Source organism: Heliangelus exortis, chromosome 3 (genome assembly GCF_036169615.1).
Source record: "Heliangelus exortis chromosome 3, bHelExo1.hap1, whole genome shotgun sequence".
In the NCBI taxonomy this organism is placed as follows: Eukaryota; Metazoa; Chordata; class Aves; order Apodiformes; family Trochilidae; genus Heliangelus; species Heliangelus exortis.
Window position 1 is genome coordinate 31,597,151 of NC_092424.1, and position 20,558 is coordinate 31,617,708.

A 20,558-nucleotide genomic window follows, 5' to 3' on the forward strand; every position below is an offset into this window, starting at 1 on the left:
GCCAGCAGCTTCTTTGTTGGCAAACTGCTTGTTCCCACACCCAGCCCCAGCTTTCCACAGCCCAGTTTTCTTACAAGGATGTGATAAGTTAGCTGTATCAGTGTATATGAATATATATGCATGCACACCTTATTTTTCCTGCTCATTTACACATCTTTTCCTGCAAAGAGTCTCTAAGCTGAACCACAGGGATTCGCTAGGGGTGTGGAGCAGGGAACTCTGCTCCTGGGGAGCAGCACGACAGCTATGCATGGAAAGCTGCTCAGAAAGGCAGCAGTGCTGGGTCATGTCTGCATAAATACTCCATCTCTGGTGAGAGTCTTGACAGCAAAGATGAGGGGGAAAACTATAGGACAGCGAGCACAGGGACACCTCTCTGAGCACCCTGCTGCTGCCAGCATGCTCCCATCTTCATATTTGCATCCACCCGTATTTGAACTTGGCCCCTGCCAGCTTCCTGTGATGACCCCAGCTTTTGTCAGGGAAAGACAGGAGATATTTTGGCCAGCAGGTCCAAGGAAGTGATTCTGCCCCTGTACTCAGCGCTGGTGAGGCCACACCTCGAGTCCTGTGTCCAGTTCTGGGCCCCTCAGTTTAGGAAGGATATCGAGGTCCTGGAGCAGGTCCAAAGGAGGGCAACCAGGCTGGTGAAGGGACTCGAGCACAGATCCTATGAGGAGAGGCTGAGGGAGCTGGGGCTGTTCAGCCTGGAGAAGAGGAGGCTCAGAGGAGACCTCATCACTCTCTACAACTCCCTGAAAGGAGGTTGTAGCCAAGTGGGGGTTGGTCTCTTTTCCCAGGCAACCCTCAGCAAGACAAGAGGGCACGGTCTCAAGTTGTGTCAGGGGAGGTTTAGGTTGGACATTAGAAAGAATTTCTTTACCAAGAGGGTGATCAAGCATTGGAATGGGCTGCCCAGGGAAGTGGTGGATTCTCCATCCCTGGAGATATTTAAAAAGAGACTGGATGTGGCACTCAGTGCCATGGTCTGGTAACTGCAGCTGTAGTGGATCAAGGGTTGGACTTGATGATCTCTGAGGTCCCTTCCAACCCAGCCAATTCTATGATTCTATGATTCTATTTCCTATCCACCCTCTTTCCACTGTTAACAGTCTTCCTGATCTCCAACACAGCCCCTTTCCTCCACCCCGGGTTAAGCAGCCCAAGCTTACTTCTCACAAAGAAGCCATCCCAAAGCTTTGATCACTCCTCTCTGCACCATTTCAAGTTGTGCAAGCCCTCCTTCTGCATCAGCAGGGAGCAAAGAGCCAGCAAGATTTGCCACAGATCTACACAGCAACACTGTGTTTGCCCTCACCCCATGACCATCCATACTTCAACAGCAAGACAACCAACCTGCCCAACAAGCTGCAGCCCTTGGCACTTGCTCTGGGGGCAGCTGCACTCCCCAAGTACCATTCACCTCCACTGCCAGCATGGTAAAACCCAACCACAAGTCAACCAGGAGAGGCTGCTCAACAGTCCAGTCCTCTGGCTTGCTACTTAAATGTCTACAAACAAGTAAGTAACAAAAGCCTTATTATTCTAAAATATGACTGCAGGTTGCTAAAAACCAGAGAGGCTGTGGGAGTGAGATACCTCAGGTCAAGATCTTCTTCCCCATCAATATGGGAAAAAAAACCCACAAGGCGTTTGGAGGGGGCTCTGCTATTCCCAGCACCACAGCTGAGCTCCAGCAGGCTCACTTTGGCTTTTCCTGCCCCTCCTGCCTGGCACCAGCAATGTCAAATGGGAATGGCAGCCATTGCTACAAGTGGGGCTCTGCCCTCGGCATCAGGCTTATCCCACTGGCACCTTACTTTCTGAGACAAAAGTGATGAAGACTGAGAATAAAATGAAAATTCCTCCTTGTGTGTCAATTTGACATTTTATCTGTATTGAAAGCAGCAGGGGAAACACATGGGAAATGTGAAGAGAGTAACAGCTCTGGCTCAATAGTAGGAGAAGACAGAAGAAACACTAGGGCACCTCTGTAAGGCTCATTTTAAGATGTACCCTCTGACAACACATAAATATTTGAGCAAAAAATAGTATAGAAGAATTAGGTTGACTCATAAAGAGCAAGCACAAGAAAATAAATGATTAAAGGGCAAAAGAAATGGGATTTTCATCCTGGTTTTGAGCATAATTTTCATTAGTCTTATATGGGGAGCTGACAAGTTTGAACCCTTGCAGTGGGAGAAGCAGATGGCAAACCTAGCTTTTGCCATGCTTCCCCCTTAATATCCTCCCACTGGAAAGAGCAGAGTAGCAGGACTGGTGTGGGATGATCCCATGTGTTGATGTCCCATGCTTCCAGGGTGCAGGACAACCTCACCCAGGAGTTTCCTTCATTTCTCTACAGCCTGATGGGGCAGCTGCAGTGCAGAGACAGTAATTGCTGTGTCCACAGTTGCCCAGAAATTCTCTGTGGGATGAAACCCATCAGGAATGTGCTATAAGCTTTTAGCTCAATTGCTGGGCTCTCCCAGAGCTGCAGGTATATGTGGCAGTTCTTCAGGCACAGTCCCCCCCCCAAAAAAAAATTTAATTAAAAATTCAGAATAAAAAGTTTTAAAAAAATAAAATAATTCCCAGCTTCAAGCAGACTCAAAGATCTTGGGACAGGGTGAAATTTAGGCTACAGATGTTACAGGCAGATTCTTTACTGTCAGGAGCCAAGCAATTTAAAGGTGCCCTAGCACTAGCCCACCCCAAACACAGCTCCCAGCCTCTGCTGCACTCATAAGTCACACAAAGTGCTTACTGAGGCATTTTCTGGTGCCCTGGAAGAGCAAAGGAGCTCCTTGCTCAGAGTGGCAGGAAGCCTGAGGCTGCCCAGGAATCAAAGGGCCACATGCTGCTCACTGTTCCCCAATATTAAAGAAGGACTAACTCATGATGAGGCTGTGCTGGTAGGTGCCTGCTGTGGCTGGGAGAACAGTGGGGCCACGAGTCACACAATGCCATCCACCCTGAGGCTCTCTTCTCCCAGATTCTACAAGGGATCTACAAAAAAGCTGGAGAGGGAGTTGTTACAAGGACATGTAGTGACAGGACAAGGGGGAACAGCTTCAAGCTGAAAGAGGGGAGATTTAGGTTAGATATTAGGAAGAAATTCCTGTGAGGGTGGTGAGATGCTGGAACAGGCTGGCCAGAGAAGCTGCAGATGCCCCATCTCTCATAGTGTTCAAGGCCAGGTTGGATGGGGCTTTGAGCAAGCTGGCCTAGTGTGAGTTGTCCCTGCTTGTTCTGTGATTCCATAATTCTATGATCCTGCAAGATGCAGCAGGTGAAGGATGAAAGCAGTAGGTAGGGTAAGGCCTAGGGAGGAGATAAGCTCAGAGCCAGGCTCTTCTACTAACATTCCTCCCCTTTCTTCCACCAATCCTGCTCCTCGAAAAAAGGTCCTTTCTTCTTTCTGTAATGACATCCTCAGTCTCTGCAGCCTCGAAGCAGGGGCAACCTGGGAAGCTCACAGAGGTAAAACTTCTGTGTCTGATCAGGAAGCTGAAAAAAAGCAGCATCAGCTCCCTACGTAACACACAGCATCTGAAGCTACACCACTGATTTCAACAGCAATCCCCTCTTTCAGCTGCAGAAAACATATTTATAGGAAAACATACATACATACATACAAATATATATACAAGTTTTATATTATTTTGGCTTTCCTAAATAGTCTGATAAAACATCACAGATTCACTGTTTTTCAAGCAGGAGACATGGCTAAGCTGTGTCCCCCACCCACTGTGCCACACTCCTCTCTATCTCTAGTCCTGGTGCTTCTTCTGCTCCATCAGTGCTGCTGGAAATTGTGGACAGGAATATTAAATTGCTATGCCAAACTAACTGAAACAGATCCAAAATGTTCATCCTATATGTCAGGACACTTTCTTTGTATTTATCCTGGCACCAGCCTGATGGGGATGGAATAGGGAAGTACATGTCTAGGGCTGCCAGGCCAGCAAAGGTGCAGCCCAAATGGCAGGGATGTTCATGGTTTGCAAACATTTTATGAATGAGGTTGCATCTTCCTTTATTGTGAGCAATACCTGTTGCTCACAACAGGCTCTGCATCCCTATGGCAGCAGCCAGTACTACCCATGTCCCCTTCAATATAACCTTAATGTACCATACTTGCAGTAGGAGCACAGGGGAGAGGAGATGATGCCAACTGGAATCAGCCAATCCCCTCTAGGGCTATGAGAAGCATTGGGATGCCACTATGCACCCCAAGGCACACCAGCTGCTGAGGTACCCCCCAAAGTCTGGCCTTGGCTCCCATGGTAGTCATATTCAATCCAAAGCACCAAATTTGCCCATTCTTTCCCAGGATGTAGTCATCTTCAGAAAACGTACTAATGCTATTAGCCTGCTGCTTTTGCTGCCTTGCTTCAATGTGTGTGTCTCACTTTTTGTTTTAATTGTGAATTTCCCACATCCTACAAACTGAAAGCAGCCAGAATTGAAACTGAAAAGTAAAACTACCTGTCAACAAAAATCAAAGCACTGCACTGCCAAAACCAAGAGATGCACAAAGCAAGGAGCATGAATAGGTAGAGAAAAATGGAAATTATATTAATAGCATAATTTAATTCATACTAATGTGAGAGACACTGGTAATGACACTGGTAGGTGAGCTATCCTCAACACAAGGAGACATGGCTATTTATAAAACCACCTGGCTGCCAGCCACTCGAATGCCACGCAAAGGTGAAGTGTAAACAGCTGATGCACCATGTCCCTGTGCCAGCTGTCATCAGGTAGAGCCAGACTGGCAGCAGCCCTCTGGGCAAGGGAGAGTTCTCTGTCCTCCACCTGGCAGGGGCAGACATTAAAAAAATCCAGAATTCATCTGCATTATGAGGAGGAGTAGCAGTCTGCAGTTTATAGGTTTGTTGTTTTGTTTTCTTTTTGCATTACACGTAACTTGCTTATTTAAGAAGAGGTTTATAAACCACTGCTTTCTCAAAAGCAGCCACCAAATAATGGCTATGGAAGAGGATTTCTTTGTTTTTAAGAAAGAATTGCAGAAAAATTAACAGATCTATTTAACAGGCTGTTGAAACTGTAATGCCAGCCTCTTATGTTAGCCTGGCTCCTAAGTATTTTATTAACCAAAAGGCTGGAAGGAGATCAACTTGGCATTCCTGGTCTCTGCAATTATATTCTGCTCAGACACGAGCAAGACCTATAGCTGAACAGCAACAGGTAGGATGCCCACCTCTATGCTTTGATGTCATTTGGTTTGAAACAGAGGCCTTGTGCTATTTACTGGCAGTGAAACTAACAGGATTCTGTAAAAATCAACCCATAAATGCACAGATGCTGAAATTAATGGTTTCCTTTCTGTTCCATTTACAGGAAGGCTCTTTCATGGATATCTATATGCCAGCATAAAAAAATTCAGGAACAGCTTTTCCAAGTCTTCATTAAATTCAAGGAGACTTTTGGAGAGAGAGCTCTTTTAAAAGAAACTGCTAACTCCCTCATTCCAAGGACCTCGAGTGCAGTGCCAGGGTTTGCCTTGCCAAGAGGGGACTGCTGTCAGTGCAGGGTTTCCAGAATGGAGAAATAAATTCATTAACTGAAACAGAGTGCTTTTGGCCAGACCAAGGTGAATGTTTCTTGATAAAATATTCAATAAAAGCAAATGAAACAAAAACAAAAAACAAAACCCCACCACTATTTCTTCCTTGCCCTACCTACCCTGTTAATGGTAAGGGTTGTGTCTGAAGGATGGCTATTTTTGGAGATAGAAAAAGACTTTGTAACATATTTCTTCTTTTTGAAAACAGAAGTCTATAAGAGCAGCCTGAAGATCTGGGAGATTATTCAAATTTCTGCCTCTTCCAATATTCTTCCAATACCACTTTTCCTGAAAGCAATGCAATCATTCCTGACCCTTAAGCAAGGTGAGGATATTGCACAAACTCCTGCATTGCTCACCAAACTAGATCTGCATTCCTTTCTCACCTCCCCAGTGGGGCAGGCTCTGGGCTTAGCCTGAAGTCCCCATTTGGGGTCCCCCTTCTCCAGGCAGGGATGCTGCCCTACAGCCTCCCCTGGCATAAGCCTGCCTTACTCCAGTTTCAGTGGTACTGCTCAGACCCAATGACTCTTCTGGCTCCAAGGGCTGAAAGAGCTGTGTAGGTAAGAGTCAGGTCAGGCACACATAGTACACAAACCCACATCTCCAGTCCCTCCTGATCCACCAGGAACATCAGCTCCCTGCCTTTCCTGAGCACAGGAGGAGGAGACAGCATCCCCACAGACTAGCTTCACCACTGCCAGACACAGCCACTGGGACTGCCTCTGGGAAAACCCAAAAGGCAGAAAGCCACTAGCACATCACCAGATCCTATACCAGGAAAAATTTTACATGGGGTTTACCACTATCTCAAACATGGATTTGAATAAAGACAAAAAAGTACACCCGAGCTCTACGTACACCTGCACTGATCTGTCTTGTCTTTGGCAGCTTCACATCTGCAGAAAAATGTAGCTCTGCTGTTGGAAAAATAGCTCCTAAGCTCTTGGTCGTGACAGATCCCAAGGCACATGGCAAAAGTTCACCAAAACCTCCCGGCCAAAAGCCAGGCTCACAGAATTGGTTTTCACATTACCTGCTTTCACCTCTTCTTCTGCCACAAAGGCTTTTCTTCAGTTCTCCCTCTCATTTCACTTCCAAGGGCATGGGACTACAACAGCATTGGTTTTTCTCCTCCCTGCCTCAGAAAACAAATCATTCCCAAACTATCCAACCAGACACCTTGCCTTTAACATCATTCCAGCAGTTGCAAACCTCCCTGTGCTAGTTAGCTACACACAGCTTACTTATGAGTGATGCTTCTCCCCAATTTTTTGCCAGCAAGAGACTGTCCCAAGCCACAAGTTCTTTGTTTTGTTTTGGGTTTGGTTTTTTTGGGGTGGGTTTTTGTTTTGGTTTTTTTGTCCATTTCTTTCCTTTTATAAGAGCTGTGACTGAGGACAGCCATGCAGGTGTCAAATCCTCCTGCTGCCAGCCATCAAGATTTTGATGTTGCAGATTCCCATGTGGGAGTGAGATCCACTCATAAAATCCCTCTTCCTCCTGCAGATAACTAATCCAGGACCCGTCCTGCACAAAACTCAAGCATACTCAAGGCAAGGACACACTCCTGAATTACTCCAGCATTACTTCATCAGTGTTAGCAACTTTTCTCTTTCCTCTCTGATATATGCTTTTTCCCCATCAAGAATGACAGTTCTGTGATTATTTTATCTGAATTTAGCTGATTTTTAGTAAAATCAACTGAGATTTTGCTAAACATAGCTCAGTAGCAAATTTTACAAAGCATCCCCTCATTAAATCTACCCATGCCTCAAAGTCCTCATCTATAAGCTGGACATGAGCCAACAGTGTGCATTTGCAGCCCAGAATGCCAATCACATCCTGGGCTGCATCAAAAGAAGTGTGGCCAGAACACTGAGAGAGGTGATTCTGCCACTTTGCTCTGCTCTGGTAAGACCTCACCTGGAGTCCTGCATCCAGATCTGGAGCCCTCACATACAGGAAGGACATGGGCCTGATGGAGCGGGTCCAGAGGAGAGCTACAAAAATTATCAGGGAGCTGGAACACCTCTCTTCCCAGCTAAAGGAACTGGGGTTGTTCAGCCTGGAGAAGAGAAGGCTCCAGGGAGACCTAATAGGGACCTTGCAGTATCTGAAGGGGAGCTAGAGGAAGGCTGGAGAGAGACTGCAAGGGCCTCTAGTGATAGGACAGGAGGCAACAGTTTTAAATTAGAGAAGACTAGATTTAGATTGGATGTCAGGAAAAAGTTCTTTGTTATCAGAGGGTAGTGGAAAAATGGAACTATGGAAGAATGCCCAAGGAGGTAGTTGATGCCTCATCCCTGGAAATATTCAACAGGAGGCTTGTTGAGCCTCTGAGCAACCTGATCTAGTTGATTTTACTGCAGGGGGGTTGGACTAGATGGCCTTTAGAGGTTCGTTCCAACCCAAATTATTCTATGATAAAAAGAGAATCATTATCACCAGTTTGCCTCCAGACAACAGAGGTTTTCAATCACTGCAACCTGATACCAGGTTTGTGGCCCATGAGGAGCTGCCAGGCTCTGTTCAGCTCCAAGTAGACACTTAACCACCTGGGGGGTTGCCAGGGATAGAACCTGGGGGTTCTATCCCCAAAGCATGGGTTAGGGCTGAGGGACAAACCCTCAAAGCCTTCCCCGCAGCTGTAAACAATAACACTACAAACTGGCTTATGATGAGTTCCATTTGGTGCCCTCTGTTCAGTTGTGTGTTTGGCTGTGTGTGAAGGTGTACAGACTGTGGATGCCAGCTTCCATTGGTTGTGTGTGAAGGTGTACAGCAGGGTGCCAGAGCCCCTCGGTGTCCCCATCTGCACACACACATAGGAACACCCTTTTCCTTCCCCAGCCCCACTGCAGTGCCTTGAGTCATCAGCAAGACCATGCTACTGTGCCAAGGGGCCCTGGCTGAGATTGGTATTTCATTTCATAGCCCATGCTGCTCTCTCTAGCCAAAACCAATGGGGAAGCCATTAACTGAGGCATTAATTAATGGCCCCTCATCAGTCAGAACTCTTCTCACTAAGACCTCATGAAAGCAAGCCATGCAAGTGAATTATGGGTGGAGGTGTCGGCCTTCTCCCCAGCAATACCAGAGCAGACAAGAGGGCCTGCTGTGGATATCTCTGGGAACCATCTTTGGAAAAGCCCATAATGTTTCCCCACAGACAAGGATATTCAGCTCAGTATCCCTCTCTCAGACACCCACAGATCTTTCATAGCCCCCTGCCCCACGAGCCAAATTTGACTCTTCAGGACCAGACCTTCTCCCAAGTAACAAGTGCTAGGAAAAGACTACATGGCCTTAAGTTGCACCATGGGAGTTTTAGATTTAGATTGGATATCAGAAGAAAATTCTTCACCGAATGAGTTTGATAACTGCAACAGGCTGCCCAGGGAGGTGGTTGAATCACCATCCCTAGAGGTATTTAAAAGATGTGTAGATGTAATGTAGTGTAGCTTAGGACATGGTTTAGCACCTGACTCAGTAAAGTCAGGTTAATGGTTGGATTCAATGATCTCAAAGGTCCCTTGCAAACAAAACAGTTCTGTGACTATATATGGATGCCTCACATTTTTGGTCAAAACAGAAAGCACGAGGACACCTCAGAGACAAGTCACCCACTTGCAAAACCTGCAGCTGAGAGAGGAATCAGGAAGGAGAGAGAGGATGTGGCCTTGGGGAACAGAAAAGAATGGGGAGCAGACCAAGAGCAAAGCAGGCTACCAAGAAACTGCTTTTGGCTCTTTTCTCTAGAACACCTGGCAGGCTGAAGCCCCCTCTGTGGCAGCTGAGACTGCATGTGAGGCACAAGGCTTTGACAGGGAAATGGCTGCATTCCAGTACCAGCCAGGGTACCATGGGAGATGGGACAACACACAGGCATGGCAGGGAATAGATGGCCTCCAAGCCCAACAACTACCGAGTCACAGAGATAAAAACAACAGAGAACACCTTGTCCTCCGCACCCAGAAGAGATTAGGATGGAATGGGGCTTTTCCATGATAAGCAGCTGCTGGCTTCAGCTCCCAAAACCTCCACACACCACTGCTGTAGCATCTCCATCAGTCCCCCATTTTCTGCACTACCAAGTTTGCTGCTTTTCCCATACACACCTGAGGAGCATTAGCATGTACAGCAGCACTGCACCACACAGGCATCCCCCAACCTTCCAAAATGCTCTCCCTTGCAGAGCCCATGCCCTGTTCTCTTAACCTCTCTGTGGGAGGCTGGCTTCCCACCTCATGTCATGGCTCTGAATCCTCCCTTTTGCATTTTGTGTGCTTAAACAATGCCACTGCTTAAGAAATGGAGGAAAAAAAAAAAAAAAGGAGGTGGGCAAACAGGAGAGATTTGCCACTGCCTTTGTATCTCCTGGCTGGAGAGGCTTCACATGCAGCTTTCAAGATTTAATCACCAGCACAGTGCTGTTTCAACCAGCAGCAGACAGCATAGCCTGCAGAAGCAAATGCTCTCTTACAACAGCATGGGTACTATGGGCACTTAACAGCCCTTGCAATCACACAGCTCCTTGCAAGATCACAGCTAGACAGCACAAGGAAAGGCACTAAACCATGCTGCTGAGTTATCAAACTTAACTGTGGCTCCTTAGGGCATCCAAAATCAGCTCCAGTTACAGGAAAGCAAACACTGGCCCCAGGTGCTTCCTTTCAAAACCTACTCCCATGTAGCAAAAGCCTTTAAGCATGTTATGGGATGAAATGGGCAGCTTTAAAGCCTCCTTCAGTGAAAGATGGGCCCATGTGAAATATGTGTCCCTGCACCATGGAGTGAACATTAAGAACTTCACCAAACTAATCTCCCATACTTGTGTTTGATGCACTGAACAAGGATTACTGGGGGAGGGAAAGAAATCCTGAGCCAGGCATGAGTTTAGCTATACCTTGGAAACAGAGACATATCACACTTTGAAGGTCAAGTGTTAGTCCACTTTCAAAGGAAAAAGATCTCCAGCTTTTACACTTCAAAAACTTTTTTTTATTGGATTAATAACATTCAGAAAAAATGTCCTGTGATTTTGATGCAGAAATGCCCAGTTAATCTACTGCAGCTTACTTTAATGAAATGTTTGTGAAGTACAACACTCCTGACCTATGGACTTGAAATAAGAAAAAGAAATTAGGAAAAAGAGGTGGGAAAGTGGGAAATCATCTTTATCATTCAGATACAGTAATGGCTGCTAGATCTGCCCGAAGATGAAGAGTACATTTCGAACCCCAACTTAGCATTCAGGGAGAGATGTTGGTTTGTGCAGGTCCATAAACTCAGCTATGCTAATGCATAAACTGGTATTAATATCAGATCTGCATCCAAAATTAGGAGATCCCAGTTGAAACTCAGAATTGTTCATCTGTGAGATGGTACAGGCACATTTTGGCTGGATTAACACTTGCATTGCCAGGCACTCAAATCTCCACAGTTATCTCAGCAGACCCCGTGCACCAGAGTGAAAGGACATAACTACCTGGCCTTTCATTCACAGCTTTAATTATTTAGCTTATATTGCTATAAATCTAATTGAAGCAGAATAAGTTCTCATCACAAAAACAGGTACCTGCATGCAGGCACCTCTGAGATTAAAAGATGCAACTTACATTTCATTAAATGAGCTTGTTTCTGGTTATCACATAGGCAAAGCTCTGGACCTGCCACCTGTGGTAAGTGTCTTTATCCAAGCCTCTACCTCAGTTCAACAGCTGCAGCCTCAGTAGATCACTTCAGTTAAACAGCAGATGTACAAGGATCTGATTAAATAGTAGAGGTGTTCTTCATTTCTGGAACACATTCACTGTACCAATTTGGCCATAATGCCAGCAGAGCGTCCTGATCTCCAAAGGATGCAATAAAGTACAGAGAGCAAAGAAGTACTGTTTTGCAGAACACCTTGTGCCTGGTGGAGAAAGCTGACCACACTTCAACTCCCAGCAGCTACTGCCCTCAAGTGCCATATAGCATTTTCCTCCTTGACACACACTAGCTGAGCACCTGCTTGCCAAAATGGAGCTGACTTTCTTTCATTAATGTTGCCTCCAGAAGTGAAAGTGTCCTCATCTTCCCAAGCCATGCAGTGCCTCAGGTGAAGAGCAGCATCTGAATAAACTTCCCCAGTGTTCAGATGCCTCCTGGAGTTTGCTCTCACATTGCAAAGTAGTTGTGTTGGTATTTCATGCTCGATTTAGGAAATGTTGTGTTTCTTGAATCTGCAGGAGCATCCAGGAGGTCCTCAGTGAGGAGATAACATCCCTATCTATGTGCAGCAATATAGGCCATGTCATCAGCAGCAACTGGGACCACCAACATACCTCTTCTAACCACCTGATTCTCTTTTCTTGCCACTTTCAAGTCTAATTTCAGGTATGTCACACAAAAATGTCACGGCTGTTTTTCTGCTGCAGGGGACTGAGGGTTGGGCAGGGACAACCAGACTCTCTTTCAGATGTCAAAACCAGGAAGGAAAAAAGGTGTTTTAGTCCTGTCACAAAGTTCTGGTTACCTCTGTTTTAGGACATCCTTCCATCTCCAAGCTCCAGGGCTGTGACTTCAAATCGGGCAAATGACAGCCTCTCTAATGGGCTCAGGTATTTCTGTATTTCCTCTGAGAATGCCTTCAGACCAGAAAAAGTGAGAAGCTTTTGTAAAGCCTGATTTCACACAAATCCCTAAGACCACAGCAGCTGAAGTCTCAGTGGCCTTCAGGCTGTTTGTAGGCTTGACCTTCTTACCATTTCTAGCAATGATCAAATCCTTCAAATATTACCCCTGCAAGTGGGACATACATCTTTATTTACCTGGGAGCTGTGCAAATACAATTACTACAAAGGATTTAATGAGCAACAAGCATGACACAAAAGTCTATGTGGAAGTGAATAATGTCATCTATCTAGGGGCACTGGACTCAGAAGGGCACACTAGAGAATAAAACAGAATAGTTGCTTGAAAAGGAACCAAGGCCACCCTGCAAGCTGTGTTGTTGCCTGTTTCAGTGAGAAGTTGCACTAAATGATCTCTAGAGGTCCCTTCCAATTCTGATTCTGTACATCATCCTATCAGGAAGGATACCAACTACACCAGCTTCAAGAGGCTAAATTAAACAGGTGATGGGAACAGCAGCATGCTATGCTTTAAAACCTCAGTCTTCCTCTTCAAACTCACAGTGCAATTTCTTTGTGGGTACTTAATTATATGAAAAAAATGTCAAAACTTAGGGACAAAAATAAAGGTAAATGGAAGTTCCCAGGAAAGAAGAAGGAAAACCCCTCTGCCATAGCAAGTTGCCCATCCATCCCACCCTTGCTCCATGCCATGTCAGCCAGGCAGAGAGAGCTGGTGGTGGCCAGCCCAGGCCATGCTTGTCATCTCCTCTATCCCAAAACAGGTTGACACAAAATAAGGTGACACAGCCAGCAGACAGGACTGATGGTGCCACCCCTAGGGGCTACAGGGTGGTTGGTTTTTGTCTTTTTTTGAGAGACTTAAGACAGTGGTCCTCCTGCAGGATGGGAAAATGACTCACGAAGCATTCTGCAATGCTACAAGGAGCATGTTTTATGCAGCCTACACACCGTACATGGTTTAATGCCAAGTATTATATGGATATTCAGCCATTTCAATCCTAGTCGCAAGGGCAGATGGATGATTAATGCATGTTTGAGTCTCTTATTCTTCTAATTACACTGTATTATCACACTAGGAAAATGCAATGGGCATTCTAAACACGATGGCTCTTCCCCACTCCCTCCCCATCAAACTCTGCTCTTGCCAAAAGACAGAAACATGCAACACAACAGCTTCCCTCCCAGCCCAGCTCCTGGACACTAGCACCAGTGGTTGCCCTGTATCTTCCCACAGCCCATCCCTCCTATCTGGGTGGCAATAACACAGAAGGAAGCACAGCCTGGTGCGAGGCACACAGATGCAAAGCTGGAAAGCATCTCTTAGCATCAAGGTCTGATCCTACAGGCTGCTTAGCACCCCAGAGTGCTCTGAGCAGGCAGTGAGGGTACTGAGCCTCTCATCACCTCCCAGGAGCCATCCCCCAGCTATAACTGAATATACTTGGAGAGGAAGAGTTGCATTGTGAATGCTAATACAAGTCAAGTATATCAGGTAATGTTTTTTAATAAAAGGAACATTTCTTCCCTGGCTTTTCTCCTCCAGTCCAGCCCACAATGGACTTGCTTCCCTTTCAGAGGCTGTCAGATGGGCTGCCAGCATACAGGAAGGAATGGAAAGAAGTAAAGCCTCCAAAACCAACAACAACGTCTTCCTGCCCCTCCTGTAGGCACCAGAGTCAAGACCTCTAAGCCCCTGACTGTAGCAGGGATATGCCAGCTCCCTACTTTGATCTGCTTTGGATTCACCAGGCAAGGGGATGAGATGACCAAGGGGTTGGTTGTCATCTGTCCATCTCCTGCTCTCTCCTCAGCATCCCCCAGGGCTGGGCAGCTAAAGCCTGGCACAGAGTACAAGCACCAGCAGGAGCAGCCAGCACGCTCAAGGTACATTCTCGCAGAGCAAGTTACATGTACTCCTCACAAATCATTTTGGAAATTTGCTTGAAATTAATCCTGCCTATCAGTTCCTCTCATTATTTCTTTATGTAATTAAGTTACTAATTCATATGTTCCCCCACCCCTTTCCAAAGCAAAGCAATGGGCCAGATTAGAGGAAGGCTGTGGAGATGCTGGGCAGGAGTAGCCTTGAGCCCAGACGCCTGGAGCAGTTAAGTCCCACTGCCACCTCCCTCTGCAACTTCAGGTGGGTCAGCCACAGCCTGATTTTCCAAGTGGGCTGAGTGACACCAATTCCTCCAGAGTAAATCAGAGCCAGAAGGATACAAAGTTCAATTAACCTCTCTGGGTCCCAATTTAGCCAGCCAGAAAACTGCCTGGGCAGGGAGATAGGCTGGAACTAATTAATGCTTGCAAAGTCTTTCAAAACCCTCCACCAAAAGGCACAAGAGGGCAAGGAGGCCTTGATGAGTCCCAGCAGATCCATAACCCTGATGAGTCCTTCATCCTTACATTCTCATCTATCAGATTCAGCTTTCCTACGAGCCAAGCCCCTGGCTGCTAACCAGCTGGGCCCTGCAAGCAACATGCCCTGGCAGAGGCAGGCACACTGCTCTGCCTACCCTTCCCAGCCTGTTTATAGGACTTTATAGAAGGCAGAGAAAGATCAAGGGCAAATTTTTCCCACTGCACTAACAGGGTCTGATCTGCCCTTTGGAAAAGAAAAAAACACACTCAAATGCCAAGTAGCAGCACCAGAGGAACTGGAGAGTTTTTCCCAGGAGCAACTTTATGGTCCTCAGTGGAGCAAGTTGTCTTCCACACGCTGCCAGCTCTGCATGGTTACTACACCCCATTACTAAAATCCAGCCTCAGCCAGCTCTGGCATGTACCACCAGAGGCTCTGCAAGCAGCAGGAAGGAAGAGGAGGGAAACACAGTGACAGGGATTGAGGGGAGCAAGGGCTGGCAAGAGGAGAAACCTATAAGTATGCCTGCCACCAGGCAGTGGTAAGAGATGTAGTTAGAGGGGAAAACAGAGGAAACAAAGAGGAGGTAAAACCAAGTTAATTACAACAGATGGCTGTGCTTCAGGCAGAAGCAGCTTGGAAAAGCTCGGTTACCACTGTCAGACCTGTCCCAAGTGCAAGAAGCCAAGTCTGAAGCAAGTTTCAGGAGCAGACAAGAATCACAGAACACAGCAGACTCCTTATGCTTCTCAGAAACTTTGCTGACCCCAACACAGGATTCTCCAGCTAGAAAAAGAACTTGACAGGTCTTCCCTTGGGAAGGTGAGTGCTGGATCTGTCACAGGATTTGGGGTAAAGGGCTTGGGGTGTGGGCTGCACACCAAAATAGCTACGGACACGCAAGTCCTCCAAGCAGCCAAGGGCAGCGTGTCTGTGAAGAGCAGCTCTGCTGCTGGAAGGCACTGTAGCCAGACAGCGAGCTCAGACCCCTTTGCCTTCCAGCACCAGACACATTCCATGAACACTGCTGGGAGACAGTCATGGGCAGGAGGAAACATCACCAGCTGGAGTCACAGAATCACACACAATCACACTATCAGATGGGTTGGAAGGGACCTCTGAGATCATCAGCTCCAACCCTTGACCCACTACCACCATGGTTACCAGATAATGGCACTGAGTGCCACATCAGTCTCTTCTTAAAAACCTCCAGGGACAGAGAATCTAGCACGTCCCTGGGCAGCTCATTCCAATGCCTGATCACCCCCTCTGTAAAGAACTTCTTTCTAATATCTAACCTACACCTTCCCTGGCAGAGTCTAACTAGAAGGCTCCAAAGGTTAAATCCACATGAGGTATGATATGTGATGTGCACATGGCTGTAGAAATAAAGCTCAAATTCAAGAAGGCAGGAGGGGGGGAGAATAAAAAATTTAATTAAGAAAAAAAAAAAAAACATCAAAAAATGCTGTCGGGAAAGTTGACCTGGATTTTCCCCATTGTTCTACCACAGCTGTGCTACAAAATTTCCACTGCTGTTAGCAACCTACTACCTGCACTTTTTCTCCAGGAATTTGGGAGGACATTTCTAAGTGCTCAAGTTTTCATCATCCCACTAGCCAGGGAAACAGGATGTGCTGCCAGGCTCCTCTGCAGACTGCAGCATCCCTGCCTCTGGTACCCAAATCAGCTCTGCAGCTGATCAGAGAGTGACACCCCACCTCCATGCTCCCAACTAGCTGATAATGGTTACTGCTCAAAAGTAGTTTCCAAGAACAAAATATGTAAAGCATGGAAAAGGGGGAGAAGGGGGAGAAGGGGGAGAAGGGGGAGAAGGGGGAGAAGGGGGAGAAGGGGGAGAAGGGGGAGAAGGGGGAGAAGGGGGGAAAGGGGGGAAAGGGGGGAAAGGGGGGAAAGGGGGGAAAGGGGGGAAAGGGGGGAAAGGGGGGAAAGGGGGGAAAGGGGGGAAAGGGGGGAAAGGGGGGAAAGGGGGGAAAGGGGGGAAAGGGGGGAAAGGGGGGAAAGGGGGGAAAGGGAGGAAAGGGAGGAAAGGGGGGAAAGGGGGGAAAGGGGGAGAAGGGGGGAAAGGGGGGAAAGGGGGAGAAGGGGGGAAAGGGGGGAAAGGGGGGAAAGGGGGGAAAGGGGGGAAAGGGGGGAAAGCGGGGAAAGCGGGGAAAGCGGGGAAAGCGGGGAAAGGGAGGAAAGGGAGGAAAAGGGAGGAAAGAAAGAGAGGAAAGAAGGGAGGAAAGGGAGGAAAGAAGGGAGGAAAGGGAGGAAAGAAGGGAGGAAAGGGAGGAAAGAAGGGAGGAAAGGGAGGAAAGGGAGGAAAGGGAGGAAAGGGAGGAAAGGGAGGAAAGGGTGGAAAGGGTGGAAAGGGTGGAAAGGGTGGAAAGGGTGGAAAGGGAGGAAAGGGAGGAAAGGGAGGAAAGGGAGGAAAGGGAGGAAAGGGAGGAAAGGGAGGAAAGGGAGGAAAGGGAGGAAAGGGAGGAAAGGGAGGAAAGGGAGGAAAGAAAGGAAAGAAAGGAAAGAAAGGAAAGAAAGGAAAGAAAGGAAAGAAAGGAAGATCTGACTCTATAGTACAGTCTCAAGGAAACCTAACTGTTTTGATAGAAAATTCAGAGGAAATGAAGGAAAGCCAATTTTAGCAGTCAAATAGTTGGAGTTATGGCAACTTGTCAGTTGCAGCATTGAAACTCTGGGCCTGATCCTGTATGATGGGAAACGCTCACTTTGCCAGCCATGGGAGCCTAGCCCAGCCCCTAACATCATCAGCAACCCACCACCCTGAGGTGGTGGGAGTACCAAAGGGGAGCAGAGACCCCAGACCAGCTACAAAGTTGTCCTGGCTTAGGTCGATCATGTAACAAAGGACCATGCGGCCACTCAGTCCCCCACCCCTCCCACTTCAGGATGGTGAGGAGGGAAATCCACCTAAAACCTTGTGGGTCAAGACAAGGACTAGGAGAGATACACTCACCAATTACGGTCACAGGAAAAACAGATTCAACTTGAGAAAAAACAATCAATTTAATTTACCATTAATCAAATCAAAACAAGTCAAAGAGAAAACAAACAACAGAGCTTAAATACCTTACCCCACCACTCCCTTCTTACCAGGGCTCGAATTACTTTCCTCCCGATATCTCTGCCTCCTCACCTACAGGCGGCACAGGGTGTGGGGTTTGCGGCCAGTTTGTCACAGGTTGTTTCCTGCAACTCCTCCCTCCTCAGGGAGAAGGATTCCTCACAGTTTGCCCCTACTCCAACGTGGAGTCTCTCGCATGGGAGGGAGTCCTTCCCACGAGGTACAATCCCTTAGGAGTAAACTGCCAGCTGCCACTGCTCGCTGAGCCACGGCCTGCTCTGGGCACATCACCTCCCCTGGCACAAGGTCCCTCATGGCTACAAGTCCTTTCCTCCATGGGCTGCAGGTCCGCACCTGCTCCTCTGTGCCCCTGCAAGGGGACAGCCTGCCATCTCACCATGGGATGTAGGGAAACCTTGGCTTAGGCACCTTCTCTCCCTCTTTCCACATCGACACTGGTATCTCTGCTCAGACACTGCTCTCACCTCTGGTATCCCTCTCTCTGCCCTGAGGCCTTACGGTTGCTCATCTCCCCTTCTTGAATATGTTAATTGCAGAGACGCATCCATTGTCACTGATGGGCTCAACATTAGCCAGACTTGGGATGGGACTTCTTAGAATTAAGGGAGCTTTCTGCAGCTTCTTACAGGAGCCACTCCTGGGCCCCTCCCCTGCTACCAAAAAATGGCACCACATTAACCCAGAACAAAAGGGAAGCAGTAGTTCAGCTGCTGGTGGTGCTAAGAAGCAAGGTTCATTTACAGGAAGATAGAGGAGCTCACACCAAATAGAAGATGTCTCACTTTGCAGTTTTTAAGCCGGTTCTGATAGAAACCTACTGACACCAAAGCACAGGTTAAGAAAGGGCTTGTCTTCTTATTCGATTTTCAGTGGCTTACTGCTTTGCCCTGCTTAAGTAAATAAATGTATGCATGCATAACTATTTACTTCGGGGGCTGAAATTGCGTAGATTCATTCATCTCTACTAGGACTGAAAGATTTCTGAAAACCTGAAAAAAAATCCATGATCTGTATCTAAAAAACTTGGAAAACAAATGATTCCTTCAGGTGAAAAAAATCAAAGTAAGCTTTATGAGTTCAGATCCGATTTTTTTTCTCCAATCAGCTCATCAATTCTGTTACAGAGGTGATATATAAATGTAACTCTGTGAAGAACAGGCCAACATAAACAGTTGCTTGAAGTTAGGGGACAAATGCTCAGTTGATTGTCACTGATACAAAACCAGGGCTGAGGGCTCACACCCTTCCTGCCACAGCAACTCTAAATCACAGATTTTCAGGACCTGGACTCTAACCCCGATTAATTTATTCCAGATCTACAACAGTGTAACTAAGAGCAGCATCTAATACGTGTCCTTTGGACAGTTAACCCCTAGGCTAAACTCAGGCTGCTCTCGACCATTTGAGAGGACACAGGACCTTGTTCACACGAAGCTGCTCCCAGTTCCTCTGCTTTTGTCAGCGTTTGGGCAGTGAAAACTCCCGTTTCCCTCCTTGTGTAGAGAGGGATGCTCTCCCCATCTCTCTGTGCTCTTAAACACGACATATAAACATAAAATTGCAAACGCACTCTTTTACCACCCAAACTGAGAGTTGCAGGACCATACTCCTACCGATGAAGATTCATCGTCTTCAAACAAAACCAGCAATTAACAGCCCCAGCTGTTTAATGCGGCTGATGAACATGCAGCTGATGAACGAGCCACCGAAACGCTCCCCGCCTGCTTCCCTCTCGTTTCGGCCAGGGGACAGGATCGAGTCCTTCGTGTTTAAGAGAAAGCTCGGAAACGCTTCGTGACTCACCTCCACCACCACCTCCACCACCACCCCCGCCCCCATAAACGCCACAAAACCCACTTGGGGTGCATCAATCTCGCTGCTCCCCGGGGAGCCAAGGCCCCAAGCGGCGAGGAATGCTCGAAGTTAGCGGGGAGGAGCGGGCAGAGAGCTAGCAGCGTCGGGGCCCCTCACACAATCCCGGCGGCAGCCTCGACGGCTGTAGACCCCCGGTGAACGGGGGCGGCTGAAACTGTCGCTGCCCAAGGGCGTGCAGAGAAGGCACCGTGACCAGGGAGGTTAATTCACCAGATCGGGGCTAAGGAAAAGGCCTGAGCTCCCATTACAGGCACACAGCAAAACTTTAAGAGAAGCGCGATAGGCTGGGGGTCCCGAAAACCGCCGGGAGCTTCTTCCCGGGCAGCGGCGGAGCACCCCGCCTGCGTCCCGCCGGGGCGGCCCCGGTCCCGGTCCCGCCGCCCCTTCCTTACCTCAGGCGTGCGCCCCTCAGCTCCCGCCGCCTCCAACTTCCTCCTCGCCCCGAAGAAGAAGAGGAGGAGGAGCGTGGCGAGCCAGAGCACCCCCAGCAGAGACAGCGCCAGGCGCCGGGGCTGTCGCCTCATCTTCGGGGGCTGTGGGAGAAGTGTGGGGGGGGTGGAAGGGGGGAGAGACACAGGCACTGGTGAACGCCCGGGAGGGAGGCAGGGGAGGGCGGGAGGAGCGAGGCTGGGCGGGGAGAAGAATCTCACTCGCCCGCCCGCCTCGAAGCCGGCGATGCGAGCACCGGGTTGTGCATGCTCTGCAGGGGATGGGAGGAGAAGGAGGTGCCGGGAGACGCTGGGGGGGCTGGACCCGGAGCCGCTGACCGATGAAGAGGCTGTACCCGAGGCTCGGGGCAGCCCCGCTGCCATGTTTGCTGGTCTGGGGATGCGGCCACCCTGGGACGGCGACAGCGGGCACACTTGTTTTGGTTTTTTTTTGTTTCCTTGTTGTTTTTTGTGTTTTGTTTTAGGGTTGTGTTGTTTTGTTCTTCTGAAGGTTTTTTGTGGGCTTTGTTTGTTTTTTGGGGAGGGGGAA

The 20,558-nt window shown here is 48.0% G+C and overlaps 1 protein-coding gene across 3 annotated transcripts in view; it reads right to left on the reverse strand.

Annotated features, from left to right (window-relative positions):
- GALNT14 (polypeptide N-acetylgalactosaminyltransferase 14) overlaps positions 1-20,263 on the reverse strand; it is an 89,646-nt gene extending 69,383 nt beyond the window's left edge. For all 3 annotated transcript variants that reach the window (XM_071739871.1, XM_071739870.1, XM_071739872.1), the window contains exon 1: positions 19,973-20,263. In XM_071739871.1, the coding sequence (XP_071595972.1) occupies positions 19,973-20,104 (132 nt within the window). In that variant the 5' untranslated portion in view covers positions 20,105-20,263. The remainder of the gene's footprint in view (positions 1-19,972) is intronic.
- Positions 20,264-20,558: the final 295 nt, after the last annotated feature.